This window comes from Cyprinodon variegatus, unplaced genomic scaffold (assembly GCF_000732505.1).
Source record: "Cyprinodon variegatus isolate N-32 unplaced genomic scaffold, C_variegatus-1.0 Scaffold4, whole genome shotgun sequence".
Taxonomy (NCBI): Eukaryota; Metazoa; Chordata; class Actinopteri; order Cyprinodontiformes; family Cyprinodontidae; genus Cyprinodon; species Cyprinodon variegatus.
Genome location: NW_015150457.1, coordinates 1,293,333 through 1,309,191, shown reverse-complemented (window position 1 = coordinate 1,309,191; position 15,859 = coordinate 1,293,333). Strand labels below are relative to the sequence as shown.

Here is a 15,859-nt window from a genome sequence, read left to right as displayed (position 1 = left end):
TCCTGAAGTATGGTGTTATTTTGCATTCATTCCCTTTATTTTTGATACTTCCCAAAAAAACTTCTGGTTAACTGATATACTTCAGAAGTCACAAAAAAAAAGAAGTTACAGTTGTATCTATGGCAACACAGTGATGCCCCATATTTCATATACCTAACTTGTGATTTTCTGTCAGTGATGCAGCAAACTGGCAGAATTTGCATTTGGAGGAACATGTTTCCTCCGCCATGACACCTGCTGCCTGTACCCTTAGCGGGAACGCACAAACAGAGGGTTGGTGTTTATGGGCTGGTTTGGGATTGGGCTATAGTCACTGTGCTATTTGGAAACATGGTGTGTACCACACTCAACATGGACCAGATGAAGCGAAGGAAATAGTTCTCAGGAGATTAGACCTTTAACGACAAGCATATTAAAGGTAAAGGCTGTGAGACAATCTCCAAGCTGCTTGTTATTCCTGTCTACAGTTGTACATTTAGAAATTGAAGATCCATGGGGCTGTAGCATTATTTACAATTGATGACAAATCAGATATGGATAACATGAATGGTAAAAGAGGCCAGGAAAAAAAGAAATCTAAGGAGTTAAAGGTGAACTTTAACTTTGTGGTGGAGCACCAATTTTACAGTTTTTTCAGAAGCACATTTGTGAGGTAATTAACAGATGTATGAGGAGAAAGCATGGCTCCCATTCTCCACTAATTAATCCAATAGGTGGTCTGTACGCTTGAATTTAGGACTCATAACAGGTCAGTAAAGTTCACCCACACCAAACTCTCATCTATGCCTTTATGGACCTTGCATTGTGCTCTGCTCCAGTCAGTTGGAAGAGGAAGGGGCCATTTCTAAACTGCTCCCACAAAGCTGGAAGCCTTATGATGTTCAAAATGTGGTGTCCTCAAGCATCTCTTTGTAAAATAAAACCTGCTGAAAGCTACAGATGTAGTGAAAAGTTTCTTTAGATATGAAAAAGTTGGTTCCACGGTTTTACAAATGAAACAAAACTAAACCAGACTGTGCAACTTGGATAAATGCTTAATGATGTGCCTCATTTAAAACAAAAACAATGACAATTGGCTTGATGTTTGACATCTGATTATATTATTTCCAGGTATTTATTCCAAGCTCTTCACAAAAACAATGAGATGCCCACCAGCAGAACAGATAATAGAAAATCGATTGGCAACGCCTGCAACCTGGAAAATGTCTTGCATGACAGCCACAAAAACTAACATGGCAGCTAATTACACAGTGCTGTTAAAATGTGCATTACAGCCAAGTTAGAGAGATGGCAAAGGAACAAAAAAAACACCAGAACTTGTTCACATGCTTACGATTAGTTTAATCTCTTTTCCAAAAGAACAAGAAATTTCACAGTAAATGGGAAACTAATTTAAAGCAGAGTTCAAGGCTTTCATCAGAGACATTTATGATGGGAAACTTTAAAAATGAATCATCTCTGGGCTGCATGTAGAGCATTTCTACCAATGCCTAACCTGCGCCTATACATTTCTTTAGGCTTCATAAATGCTATGAAGTCGTTTCAGTTGGACTGTATTTTTATATATATATATATATATATATATATATATATTATTTTTTTCCCACTTAAATCAAATTTAAACTAATCATCCAATATGCAAGTTATTACCATTTCATGACCATTTTTTTTTATATAGATTTTCGGTTTTCTGTTGCTGCTTTTGATTTAGAGAAATTATTTCATAAAACAAGAACATACCAGTGTAGATCGCAAGAGTCATTGCTTGCTTCTTATTATATTAGTTTAAAAATGTGATCAATTATTGGTTTGGATCTGTAGAACTATGATTACTGGACTTGTGTTGATACTGAAATAACCTGGTTAACGTTCACCCTAGAAGTCTGCAATCAATTTAATAAGGAGTGCTTAGCGCTGGACGATCCAAGCATGCAGAGCAAAGAAACTGTGAGCACAAAAGCAAAACATTACACCTGAAAGCGGCAATGTGAACGGCCAGAGTAAAAGCGGTGAGTGTCTGAGCCGGATGTAAGAAGACAGCTGAGCGTTGTGTGAATAAATGCTGATGCCACATTTATCATAAAACTTTAAACACTTTAATTTATTGCTCTTATCTCAACTTGGCACTTTTTGATCGGCAGCAACAGAAATCAATACAAACCCACACTGAGCATCAAACACCCTCTTACAACAATCTAAGCACATTTAATGGTTGAAGTGTTTTTTTTTTTTAAGGCTAGTCTGCAATACGTGCCTGAAGTAACCAAACAGCAAGATTCATTTTATTAAGTCAAGACTAATCTACTTACACTCCCAAAAAGAGTGAAATGAACCTCAATAGGTGTTAATATAGATTTCAAAAATTGCTGAGATTAAATCTAAACCGCAGGGCCCCATGGAAACCGAAAACGGCCCATTAACATGCTAATCATGCAGTTATAGATCTATAATAACTTTTTGTCCAGTTTTTTTTTTTTTTTTTTTTACTTTTACAGATACATTTTGGGAAAGTTTAGCAAAAATTAGAATGAAACGTAAATAAAACTTGACTATAACTGCATTACAGACATCCATAAAGACACACACAAGTTCTGTATCATTAAATAGCACTTTGATAAATACATTAATCTGAAGGCATAACACCAAGAGCTTGAACTTCAGTAAAAAAAAAAAAAAGCACAATTAGGTCCTCTCCGGAGCCTACCTGCTTACAGTTGCACTGTGAGCTCTTAGGCAGGCACATCAAAAAATCGGATGTGGAAGCTGACAGATGGTGGCATAAATCTAGCAGTAATTTAGCTCACAATGTTAAAAAATGTTGAACCCATTTAACGGTATTTAAGGTTGATATGAAAAATATCTCATAAGTGCATTAATGCTGTTTAAAGGAGTTGACAGTGCAGCTGAAGCAGATAAAGGAGTTCCACAATGATGCCAATATTTGGTTATTTCCTCCTTTCAGATGAAAACATCCATGTAGTGTAGGAGTAAAATATCAGAAGGTAGGAGGGGAAATTTATACAATCAGACCGAGAAAAAACTGATTTCCCTTTTTCTATTTTGACATAAGAAATTATATAAATTAAACTGTCACCCCCAAAAAGGCATCGATAGATAAAAAAATTAATAAGTCAGCGAGTTCAACTTACAGGATAATTAGCAGCCATAGAAGAGATCAGACGTAACAAGACGGACGCACATCAAAACCATAAAAAAGGCTCGGTGAAAACAATCAAAAACAAGTTGCTGGTAGCTTCGTTTCACCGTCTTAGAATTTATGCAACCTTAAGTCTGCAGTTTGAGTGTACACCCAGAGCCCCCCTCCCTCGGCATGTACTGCATATCAGCTGCAGCCTCTTTTCTGTGAGTCTGAATGCCTCCTCCCATCCCTTTTCTCTCGTCCTCCTCTACGTCGGTGCCGATCATGGGAACCTTCACCCAGCCGTCTGTGGCCACGCCGTGTTTTTTCTGGTGTCTTTTGTAGTTGTCCCAGTGGCCGGTGGTGTAGCCGCACTCCTGACACTTGTACGGCTTCTCACCGGTGTGCCTCAGCATGTGCCGCTTTAGGTTCATGCTCTGGTTGCAGGTATAGCTGCACACAGGGCACTGGAAGGGCTTGGCGCCGGAGTGCACTCGCTGGTGCCGCTTGAGGTTGGCCAGGTTTCCACACGCATAGTCGCAAAGATGGCACTTGTAGGGCTTCTCCCCCGTGTGCACCCTGTGGTGGCGTTTGAGGTTGTCGAAGTGCGCTGAGGCGTAGTCGCACTGGGGGCACTTGTACGGTTTCTCGCCGCTGTGTGTTTTCATGTGGCGTGCCAGGTGGTTGGGATAATGGGTGAGGAAGGGGCAGGCGGCGCATGTGTAGACTTTGTCACTGCGCTCACCTGGGCTATTCGGAGATGAAGAGGAGTCTTTAGTCAGCATTTCAAGAGTACACTTGGCACAAATCTGGGCTGAGGAACCATCCTCGTCCTCAAGGACGATCCCACATAGCCGGCAGGTAAAAGGGAAAAGGGAAGGTGGGAGAGTGGCACCTTCTGCTACGGCCCCTGGAGTAGTCCTGCTGCTACCGCTGCTGCCAGTCATCTCCAGCAGGGGCGGAGCTTGGTGGCCAGGTGCTGGATTTGAGGCAGGGATGTGGGGTGGTGATGCTCCTTTCAAATTATCAAAGACTGCAAGGTAGTCACTGTTCTGGGTCCCCAACGGGAGGTTAGAGGTGGGCCTGGAAACTTCGGACACTAGGAAAACAGAGCAGAGTGAGTTAGCGTGGCATATAATAGACAGTTATGGATATCATTTAAAGTTCATGCCACAACCAATAATTTTGAAAGGTGTCATCACCCAAAAAGCTGACATTTTGTTTTGTTAAAACATGTGCTGGTGTTTGGTTTTAGTTCTAACCTGGAGAACAACCTGAAGCGTGAAAGGGGCTTTGAATATTTCCTGTCAGTTTTCTTTAAAAAAAAAAAAAATGTGTTTAGACAAAAAAAAGAGATTCACTTACTAACCGTTATTTATATTTTAGCAAGATTCTGAATTGATCCAAAATTGCAAGGAAAAAGTAATTAAGCAGACGTGTCAGGCAACAGCCTCTGTAATACATGGTTCCTGCCAAGGGCGCAGCGCTCTAAAATTGCTTTAAAACCAGAAGCTAAGTAGATTCAGGTAGTGGCCTTCTCTCTCCACTCTAAACCGGGGTTTTTCCGCTCAAAATTTATGGTGCATAAAGGATGATTTTGGAAACTGTTTTTGTAGGTAAATGTATGACTACACAGCGAAGCCTCAAAATTAATGGATTTTTATGCCTCCTTTCTGCCCCTCTCTCCATTCATTCCTATAGGATTGTCTGGTGTGTTTTTGGTGATTTCTGTCGCCATAATAACTCGAAACATGAAGAACAGTAAGAGCAGACATCTCGAGATTGAGCCAAATGTTTTGATACCACTATTGAAGAATGAGTTTATGTTCACGATGAGGTGAAGGGCTGAGAATAAATACCTTATCTGGGTGAAAATGTATATATTTTTTTCATCCCTCTGAGACTTGATGTCTTAAGGTCAAATTTTAATCTGAAATGATGACAAATGTATTTAAATTGATAATTAAGCCAAGACCACGTTCAGCAGAATTATATCAGAATGGTTCAATTTTTTAGAAAGGCCCAGGTAATGCTCAGACTTACCTAATTAAATGTTTTAAGGTCTGAACATTACTGCTTACAGAGTGTTAGTCCGAATGGACTGAGCTCAAGCCGTTTCTCATGGGGTGTGAATACTTTTAGGAAGCCCTGTGAGGCGTTGAACCTCAGGGAGCCTTACCTGAAGCCCCACTCGCCTCCTTGTCTGGTCTTTGCTCATTCATAGGCCTCTTCAGGCTGTTTTGGCCACAGGCTGGCTGCAATGGGGAGTCCTGTCCCATCCCTGCAGAGGGCATCTGTGGAGAATTAGGCACATGCATGCGCTGGTGCCTCTTAAGGTTTCCAAGGGAACTGCAGGCGAAGGAGCAAGTCTCACATTTGTAAGGTTTTTCCCCAGTGTGGATGCGCAGGTGTCTCTGCAGGTTAACCAGCTGGGCTGAGGCGTAAGTGCACAAAGGGCAGTTGTAGGGCTTCTCCCCATTGTGCGTCTTCATGTGACGCTTTACGTGGTTGGCATAGCGTGAGGAGAAGCCACAGAGGTGACACGAGTGCTGCTTGAGCAATTTGTCCTCAGGGGACAGTTCTTCCTTGTCATCCTCCCCGTTCCCCAACCCCTCACTATCAGACTGGGATTCTGGACGAATCTGTAAACCTGAGCGAATCCCAGCACTGCTCCCGAAAGTGGAGCAGAAGTCTGTGCTTTTTGCCTCCCTGGAGGCTTTGCAACACCTTAGGCAAAATGGCCCAACAAGGTCCATGCCAGGTCCAAGCGGTTCATCACGGAGCTGTCCACAGCCCCTGCAGGAAAGGTAAGGAGGAAAAGTTGGCTCAGACTGGGTCCCTTTACTCTCGTATCCTCTCCTGTTTTCAGCTGTGCTGCTCGAGTTGTCCGTTTCACTCTCCATACTGAGCTGGCTGTAGGAAGAGCTCTCCTCATCACCCAGAGAACACACGGAGAAACCAATCTCAGCAGCTACCTCTGTAAAAGAAAAACAAAGAGTCTCATCCAACTAGTCCTCCAAGCATCAAGTAAAATACATCAAAAAAATAAAATCTGCAAATTATACAAACGCCACATTAGTCAAGGGGAAATATTATGTGATGCAGTTTGAGGAAAAACTGAAAATACAGATTTATAGTAAGGCATGTGAAAATACAGATCCAGTATAAATGGTTTCTAAATTCAGACATAAATAACTTGTTCTCTTAACAAAAGTACCATTTGCACAAATTAAAGTAAAGCAGAAAAAGAAAGGGTCAGTCTTCATCATTCCATCTATGCCATCTTTCAAAACTAAACTTTCTGCAGGTAGATCAACACTGGACAGCACACAAGTGGTTTTCTAATCAAATATTTATCTAGATATCATTTTTCTAGGTTATGCCTCTACCAGCTTCAGATTAAAATATGTGTAAGTCAGACCGAGTGAAGAGCCTTGGTCAACAGTATTTTTTAAAGTCTTACAGCAGCTTCTCGAATCAATTTAAGTCAGAAGTTATAACCTCCATGTTTTTCAGTTAGAGCTCCCAATTTCCTAATTTTTAGCTCCACCCATCCCCTCATTCACTCTATGCATATGAACACTTTCTGTTAGGGTTTAACCAACATGATAAATACGGCTGCTGTGTTTCCAAAAAAAAAAAAAATTAAACATCCATTCATTCTTTGTGCATCGAGGAAAACTGATCACATGCCTGACGTTGCTGCACTGCTGTATTCCATAAACGATCTAATAACTATAAACAGAATAATGTCCTGAAGTAAAAGGTTTCAGTGGATATTTATAGCAGTAATAAAGTAAAGAGGCTGAACACAAATGCAAGCTGAATTCATCAATTTCTATTACTAGATCATTTCCTTTTACTTCATAATAATGCAACACTTTCTCTATGTGTCCTATATAAAGCAGCAATATTTCACATTGCATTTTATGGAACCAATATAAACAATAAGGATTATTCAAAGTATAGGAATACTCATGAATAAACAGTTAATGGCCAAACGCTGTGGATGCATGAAGTCAAATGCACATCTGTACACCCTTATGTTCTCTAACATAAGTCCAGTTTGCAGAGTACATACATTCCTCTCATAACACACAAAAACATGAAAACAGAATTATTCTCAAAACATGTTGCACAGAAGCCTTCAAGATGTGAGGTAAGGACTCTGCATCAAAATAGTCACAGCTACACTGTTTAGTTTAGTAAACATCCCAAAGGAAAGGAGGAAGGATAAATGCAGTGATTGCACTTAATTTGTGGAGGAGGAGATGAAAAACTTCTTCCGTCTCATTGCTGTTTTACTGTTGCTAGCTTATTAAACATATGCAGATTTGACTATCCATGCAGCTCAGAAGAGAAAATCTTAGAAACAACCACAATTCAAAACCTATACCTCTGAGTAAACCAAGAAAAACAGAAAAGAAATGCTGAGGATTACAGAAAGTCCATCCTGAAAGCTTAACTTTAAACTAAAATCTTTTCAGAGAATAAAATAATACTCACAGTTTATAAAAAAAAAAAAAAAAAAAATGTTTTTTTTTCCCCTTACAAAAGGTTTTAAAAAAAGATCAAATAAAAAAAATCAAGGCTTTAACATGCCGTGCTCACGAAATCGGAAAAAGCAGCCACCTTCATCTCCAGATGCTGAAGCACAAAGTGAGGAAGAGGAGATGTGGAGCTGGCCTTTTATCCTGGAACCCCTAACGCATGATTACCAGGCCTAATGATAATGATGATGACTGTAATGGTGAGGCTGCTCCATCTGATGATGATGATAATGATGATGATGATGAGGGCAGATGATGATGATGATGAGGGCAGATGATGATGATGATGATGATGAGGGCAGAAGATGATGATGATGATGAGGGCAGATGATGATGATGATGATAATGGAGTAGTGGGAGTAGGAGCAGCACATGATGATGAATAAATGCCTTCTTATGATGATGTCTTTGATGGTAATGGTCCTGTTTTTATGACCCTTATATAACCTTCCTGCCTCAGTTCCTTCTCTTTCTTTTGCTTTTTCCAACTTTAAAATATAAACTACTCTACCCAACCACTAAAAACTAAAGAGAAATACAAAACATAATAAATATGAACAAATATCAACAAAGGATTGAAAATAACGCAAGGCAATGTATAGGATACAGACGTAAGGAACGCTTTCTTCATAATAAAGAAAGCTAAACTTTGCCCACCTTGCTAAGTTGGGAAGCAGAGGGGGTTCTTAGCTGTTTTGGTGTCGATAAAATTAGAAACAGCTGCACTAAAGGGGCAAAAGGTTGGGGCTGTTTAAACAGAGTATCATTTTCAGTTAGCGCATCAACATTTCAGCAAATTGCACTGGTCTGCTGCTTCAGTTTTCCGGTCTGTCTTTCTCTGTGACCTTAGACTGAGCCCTATGTGGGCATCCTTTTGATACTACCCATTCCATATCAGTATGGCTATCGAGCATACTTCTCTTTCTATTGAGAAGTGCTGAGTTTTTTTTTCAGTATTTTGGCTGCAGCATGCAGAATAATATGAGATAATAAAAGTCTCTAATGTAGATTATTAAAAACAGACAAAAAAGGAGTAAAGAGAGGGTTTAACCAAGAGGATGAAGGCAGGGAGTCAATATACACGTTTGACACTGAAAATACTGATCGAAAGATCTAAATAAGTGTATCTGCCCTCAATTTGAGCAGGTAAATAAGATGATCTACTAATGGAATGATTATTTATGCCCTTAAAAAAAGATACTTAAGACATTATGCACTTGAAACAAGAACATTTAGCCTTTTCTCTCATTTTAAACATAAATCCTCTTTTTCTGTTATTAGATTGTTTTACCTGCTGAAGACAAGGGGAAGTACCCTTCAGAAAATAAACAAAAAATACTCAATATCAAGAAGAAAAAACAACTTATATTTTGTTTTTTTGCAGTGCAAAGAAGAACAAAGGAAAAAAAAGAAAGGGCACATCATTAAGACAAGGTTCTAAAATTACGTTTGGAAATACATTTTTCTTTTAATCTCATCCACACCTGAAAAGTATGGAAATCAATTTCAATATATTTCCTGTCTCTGTAGGAACCCTGGTACTTGAACGTAAAGTCAGTGATGACAAACCACAACGCTTTGAAGACAAGATGAAACTGGACATGGACTTGGTCAGTTTTACACCGCTGCACAAACAAACAGTAGTTTAATACAAACTGGCTCTGAACGAACCTGAAAACTTGTCCAGGCCTAGAATTCGATCATGATCTGCATCAGCAAACACAAGGTCTTGTCCTAGAAGAAAGTCTGTGTCTAAGGGAAGGTTTCCAGGAGCTTCAACTGCTAGACCATCTTCAGAATCCACTGTGTCCAGGAAAAAGAAAAAAAACAAAAACAAACATTCAATCAAAATATTTATAAAACATATTTGGAATGCTCCACATAGTCTTCAGTGTGTTCCCAAAAGACAGAGATAATGGAAATGTTTTTACTTTTCTAACAGAAACTTAACACTAGACTTTTGTCTTTTAGTTAGACGAAATAACACCTAAACATTACTTTACTGTCCCTCCTGAGCAGACATCCATGCTTCAATGATGCTGGCCAAGATTCTCAGTCATCCAGGTCATAGTCATTCCAGAAAAGTGGGGGAAAAAAAATAATGAAATCCACTGGACCTTGTTTCCAAGTTTGAAGACGTTTCGCTTCCCAACCAGGAAGCTTTTTCAATTTAAAAGGTCTGAAATAGCGTTGAGTTCGAGGCTTTATAGAGTGGACTAAATACAAAGCCTTGTTTTGGCTTAGAAAACATGAAAACTAAATGGTACCAAAGGGGCGGACCCATTGGCCCCCCCCGTTTTTTTGTCCCCCCCCCCCTTTTTTTTTAACAGTTTCCTGTCTGGTGATGTGGCAGTAAGAATAATTGTCTTAATGCCAAAAAGAGCCCAACAGATTTTGCTCTCACAAGTGGAGCAGTACGGCTAACACCATAGTGTTCCACTTGATTTATGCATATAAATTGCTTTATTATAATTCATGCAGGAGTATTACAGATTATATGGACACTGTAATGTAAGTAGAACAGGAAAGGAAAGACAGAAAGGAAAGGAGAAAAGATGAATAAAAAGAGGAGAAAAAAGAGAGACAATGATAAAACATCTTCAGTCTGCTTTATCACCTACAAAGAGATGTACGAAGAACATCACAACCAACGGATATAGTATAAGAGATACAATAAAGTAGCACCTTGATACTATCGCTGAAGTATAAGTAGTATTATTTAATCTAACATGTATACTGTGGTACCTGAAGATCAGAATACAGGCTTTCTGTATGGAAGTGAATCTCCAAGTACCTTGAGCCCAAGTACCTATTTTTTTTTTTTTGGAATGCTTCAAATATACCATACTTACTGAAATAAACTCTATAAAAATTTAATTATATCGCTGAAAAATATGTGCACAAAGCCTAGAATAAAATAAAAGCTAAAATAGAATCCAAATTAAGAGAGAAAAACCAACCTTAAACAGAGGGGGACTCAGGTTTCAGCTTTCAAAAACCTTCAATGCAGCAATTGGGTTAATCCCTTTCTGCTATCACCGCAGCCCCATCCCCCATGCAGAAGAGTGAAGGACCTCACCTATTCAGCCAGGCCAACAATACCTTTTAACGACCCCCTTTCAGACACTTAGTCGGGTATGGGGCATTGAAGGTTAACAAAAGAAGCCAACCAATCCCCATTCCAGATGGGTGGACCCTTCGTCCATTTCAATTTGCTTGTTTTCAAAACAAAGACAAGGCTTTGATGGGCTACTGTATACAACCTCGAACTCAACGCTATTCCTGACATTTTGAATTGAAAAAGCTTCCTGGATGGGAATTGAAAAGTCTTCAAACTTGGAAACAAAGTCCAGTGGATTGTTTTTAATGTTCTTTTTTTTTTTGAATGACTATGACCTGAATGACTGAGAATCTTCACCAGTGCAGTGAAAGCTTGTTTTTCAACAAATTTCAAGGCTTTAATTTTGTTCTCCTTTGAATTAAGGTCACCTCCCAGGACGACTAAAATTAAACCTTGTTCTAGAAAGTGATGTTTGCCATTTTTCTTTTTTTTTTGTCTTTCTTATTATGAAACTTGAGGTAGAAAAAATTCAGTGATTAGATGTTTCAGCCACGTTGCCCAGCCCCATGTAGATAAGTGTTGATCTCCTTAGGTCAGAAAGAAGCTACATTAAAATACCACTACCTACAGCCCATCTTTACTGTAAGAGAAAACTGACTTTATCATCACAAATTTAAGTATTTGCCTCTAAACTACATAAACTAAATACTGGAGCTTTGAAAAGGCTTGAAGTTCACACTAAGAGCAGTTTCAGCAGATTCTTCTCGTGACGAAGGCAGAAAAGAAAAAAGCCAACTGCTAGGTGTAACAAAACCACAGGATTTATCAGACCAGTTAGAGTTAAATCTAAAAAAGTTTAACTGTCAGAAAAAAACTTTGTTTTTGTCCCACATACAGTGAAATGCATTTCAATCAGACAAAACTAAAGCTTAAATTTCATTTGGAACTCAAGGATCTATCGTCTGAACTGTCGTTGATGATATGGGATGCTTTATCATCTACTAGTATTGGTCCAATGAATTTTCTAAAGTCCGCATTTGTTACCAACCCTGATGTAAGGAGTTTCTGTGATAAAACAAAAAGAGAGAGAGAGAATCCATCTTATTCAACTTTTGCCTCAACCTTTTACAAACCGACCCAAAATGGGTCAGCCAATCACGTGGCAGTATTTTGGTTTAAGGCGGGAAACATGGGTTTGCAGAAAACAAGGACAAACCAAGATAAACATATCAGCGCCGGAGGATGCATGTGTAGCTAAAAGACATTTGTTTTGTTGGAAACCCTGATTTAACCTTTAAAATAACAACTGAAAGAAGTGCTGTGTGTTTTTTTTGGATGGCAGAAATTATTGTACCTTTTTACCTTTTGGCTCAAACCAATCAATGTGGACACTTGCCCAACTAGCTCAGAAAGTTCTATTGAATGTGTCTGTTTTCTGGAAAGAGGGACAGATGGCCCTGATTGATAACATGACAAATCTTGTTTGTTTATTTCTTTCAGACATGCAAATAAAATGATGTGCATTCACATTTATATTCCAAGCGAGAAACAAAAAGCTGTGTTTACATGATTTGGAAAAATGATGGAAAAGAAGCAAAGCTTATAAGGTTCAAAGCTCCACATGACTCAGCACCTTGGCAAAAACACAATGCAACAAATATGTCATCAAATGAACAGTCAACAGTAACACAAACAAGGACAAACAGATGAAAACAGGCGCAAACACACTGTGATCCTACATCTCTCCTCCATAACATACAGACCATGCAACAATTAAAGAAAGCATAAAGGCTGTCAGCCAGAGAAAAGCTTTGCAGCTACACACTTCACATTCATATCACAACAGATATTAGCCGTTTAAATGTTTCCTCAGAGCACATTGTGAGTAGATTGTATTTATTCAATGCAAAATGCAGTGAAATGGATTTAAAATAAACTAGGCAATATCCATCACAAATGATCCGAGTTCACAGAAATATTCATATATTTGTTTAATTAATAGCAGATGAAATATAAGGCAGTGCATCTGCCATAGGTCAACACACTCACACATTAAACGTTTCTGTCCACTTTCCCCCAATTACTTATTCATCACATATAGCTTTTAAACCTTATTTCAAATAGAGTGACGCTTTTAAAAGATTTCATCTCTTCTGCAAGGCTGCTCCATAACAGACTTATTGACTTTAATGTTATCCAGGCTCTTGGCTAATGTAGTTTATCATTTCTGCTCTGGTTATAATCTTGATGAGCATCTCTAACATGATGGAAATGTTGCATATTATTTGACAAGAAGGTTTTTTTTTTGTGCCTTATACATAATTTGAGCCATCTTATAAATGATCAAATAGGGCGATTATACGTTTAATTAAATAAATAATGTGGATTGGTGTGATCACTGTAAGACAAATTCTGATGACTTGTTTTTGGAGAGCAATTAAAGAAAAAAAATGCATCTTATAGCAATTTCCCAAAACTTCTAAACAATAATTCAAACATTATGAAGTAGTAATACAAAATCAATGATGTAATTTTTATCACCGACACAATTAGAAACATCTGAACGTAAACGGCTGACATTTGGGTCCCCAGCTTTTCATCAATAACTACACTCAGAAAAACAATGTGTTTTACTCTTTCAATTAATGTAATATTAATGTTATTTTGATCAGATTTGTTTTGCAGTTTCCAAACAGAATGATTTTTGTTTTGGTTCTATAAAAATTTATTTCTATGAAATCAATCCGTTTGTTTGTAAATTTCTTGACTTCATGCAAAAGTTTCTTCAAAACATGAACTGAACATAAAGAATAAGTATTATCTGCAAAAATGAAGAACTTTGTGATTTAACAAATGTCATCAAGAAATAGACTTTGCCCTAGGATGGAACCTTATGGTTCTACCCACGGAATATCTCAGATTTGGTTTGTTCAAGTGGTACAAACTAGTCGTCTAACGCCAGACATTTTTAGATTGTTCCCTAAAATGCCCTGATAATAGCCTTTTGAAAATCAACAAATATTCCATAATATATTAATTCTGATGTAGATCATTCTTATCTAGATGCATATTGACTGTTGGTAAGCAATTTCTGTGTAGTTTGTTTTAAATACATTTTAATAGTCTTTGAAACTGAGGCAAAAGGGTAGTTTGTAAAGCAGTGTTTGCCTCCTCAAATAAATAATGGGATTATTTTAGCTGTTTTCACTCACCAGACTGAAAGGACAGATTGCAAATATGTTTAAATACTGTAGCAACATTCCTAAATGTTCTCATATCTATTATTTTAATATCCTGTCAGGGTCTATTGTTGCATTTCATAATCATCTGCAGAACCTTATTCTCTTCGATGGGATTAAGATATATTGATTATTTTACTGTTCTTAATTAAACCAGCAGCGTTTCATCAGCATGTAGAATTTTTCTCGCTAGTTTAGGTCCAACATTCACAAAAAAACAACAAACAAAAAAAACTATTAAATCTCTGCAAAAGTCTCTTCTTATAGTCAATAACAATACAAGACACTATGAAATATTTTGGTTTTAATATCACTTGTTCTGTTATTGATTAATGTAGTGTGATATTGCAGTGTACATTATTTAAGGATATTTGTTTATTTATTATTGAACCTTAGTTCATTCTCTTTCGTTCTGTCCTTAATATCAATCTGCTTTTCTACAGCACTCCATGCTTACTTCTGCTGTGAGCTTTATTTTTTTCCAGCAGTACTTGGCACCCGCCCACATGGCCAAAGGTCAACACAGTTCAATGAACATGGTGTCACTTTCATGATTGGTAAGCAAACTGGCCTGACCTGATGTTAAAAAGAATCCATGTAGTTCTTTCAAGAGAATAATGAGAGATATCAGACTCAACACAAATGACCTGAGCGCAGCTATTACAGCAGCGTGGTCTTCCATCACACCTCAGGAAAACCACAGGTTGATCAGTTTCCATGTTATCCTCCATTGATGCAGTGATTCATGCAAAGGAGGTTCAACCAATTACTGATTGCATTGAAACAAAAATCCTTTTCATAATTCCTACATTTTTGTTTACAATTTGCCTCTTTTTCCTTCTTATTCAACATTCACATACTCTGGTCTTGATTTTTGGCATTTCATTAGTTGTAATCCATGAATACAAAAATTACAAATTAAAGAAAAATAGTTTGCTGCATGTGTAATTATACAATATGTGAGTTTAAGTTGAAAGTGGAATTTAATAGCAACAAAGAACTATATTACTTAACCATATTATTTTTTCTTAGATGTACGTGTAAAGCAAGCAAAAGTTTTGACAGAACAGATAACAACCAAGGCGCAGAGAATCCAGTGTCTACGCATCAAAGCATCTTGAACAAGGTTTGACTCAACTTCCAAATGTCGGCGACTTTGATACCCAGATCGCGTCTGGTGTAAACGCACCTTTATTCATTTCACATTGTCAATACGGTATTGCAATAAGAGATTCATTCTAAGCAATTGTGAACAGAATGGCGACAACAGTCAAGGGCAGCATTTGTAAAATAGTTTGTAAAATATTAAATGTATCATGAAGAGTTAAACATTCAACACGTTTCTATATGTATGTAAAATTAATTACTGAGTAAAAAAAATGCAAATTGTTACCTAATCTAAAAAGATATTTGGTGAAGTAGTTTTTTAGATGGAGGGTGTTCTACAATCAGTGCAGTTTAATTGTAAATTTCTTAAGCAGGACCATAGAACACCTACATTTGACTGGCTGTGGATTCTGCTGTTTTTTTCTTGGCATCTTCCGGTCAGCCACTCTCTTCTGTCCAGCGTCTTCTTCCAGACTTTCTCAACTATCAGCTCATCCTCATCTGTTGGGACAAAATACATGAACCTAATTCAGAGTTGATAAATAATAACAAAGATTAACCCTATCAGTTTTGGAAGAAACAATTTAGGAAAAATCTAACCAACTATAAAATAAAAAGTCGCAACACTCTCCACGCAGCAGGACTGAGCAGGAGCCATTGAAAAAGAAAGGCCAATTATCAGTTTAAATCATTCACAATATACAGCATAGGACTGTGTAGGGTTTTACAAAATACAGACTAAGTTTGGCTGAATTAAAAAACA

General features: G+C 37.8%; 1 protein-coding gene across 1 annotated transcript in view; it reads right to left on the bottom strand.

The window, feature by feature from the left end:
• Positions 1 to 2,586: 2,586 nt before the first annotated feature.
• znf513 (zinc finger protein 513) overlaps positions 2,587 to 15,859 on the bottom strand; it is a 15,419-nt gene continuing 2,146 nt past the window's right edge. Inside the window, exons 2-5 of the mRNA XM_015373385.1 lie at positions 15,488 to 15,597; positions 9,361 to 9,492; positions 5,319 to 6,116; positions 2,587 to 4,238 (exon numbers count right to left, since the gene is read on the bottom strand). Of these exons, the coding sequence (XP_015228871.1) occupies positions 3,286 to 4,238; positions 5,319 to 6,116; positions 9,361 to 9,492; positions 15,488 to 15,527 (1,923 nt within the window). The 5' untranslated portion in view covers positions 15,528 to 15,597 and the 3' untranslated portion in view covers positions 2,587 to 3,285. The remainder of the gene's footprint in view (positions 4,239 to 5,318; positions 6,117 to 9,360; positions 9,493 to 15,487; positions 15,598 to 15,859) is intronic.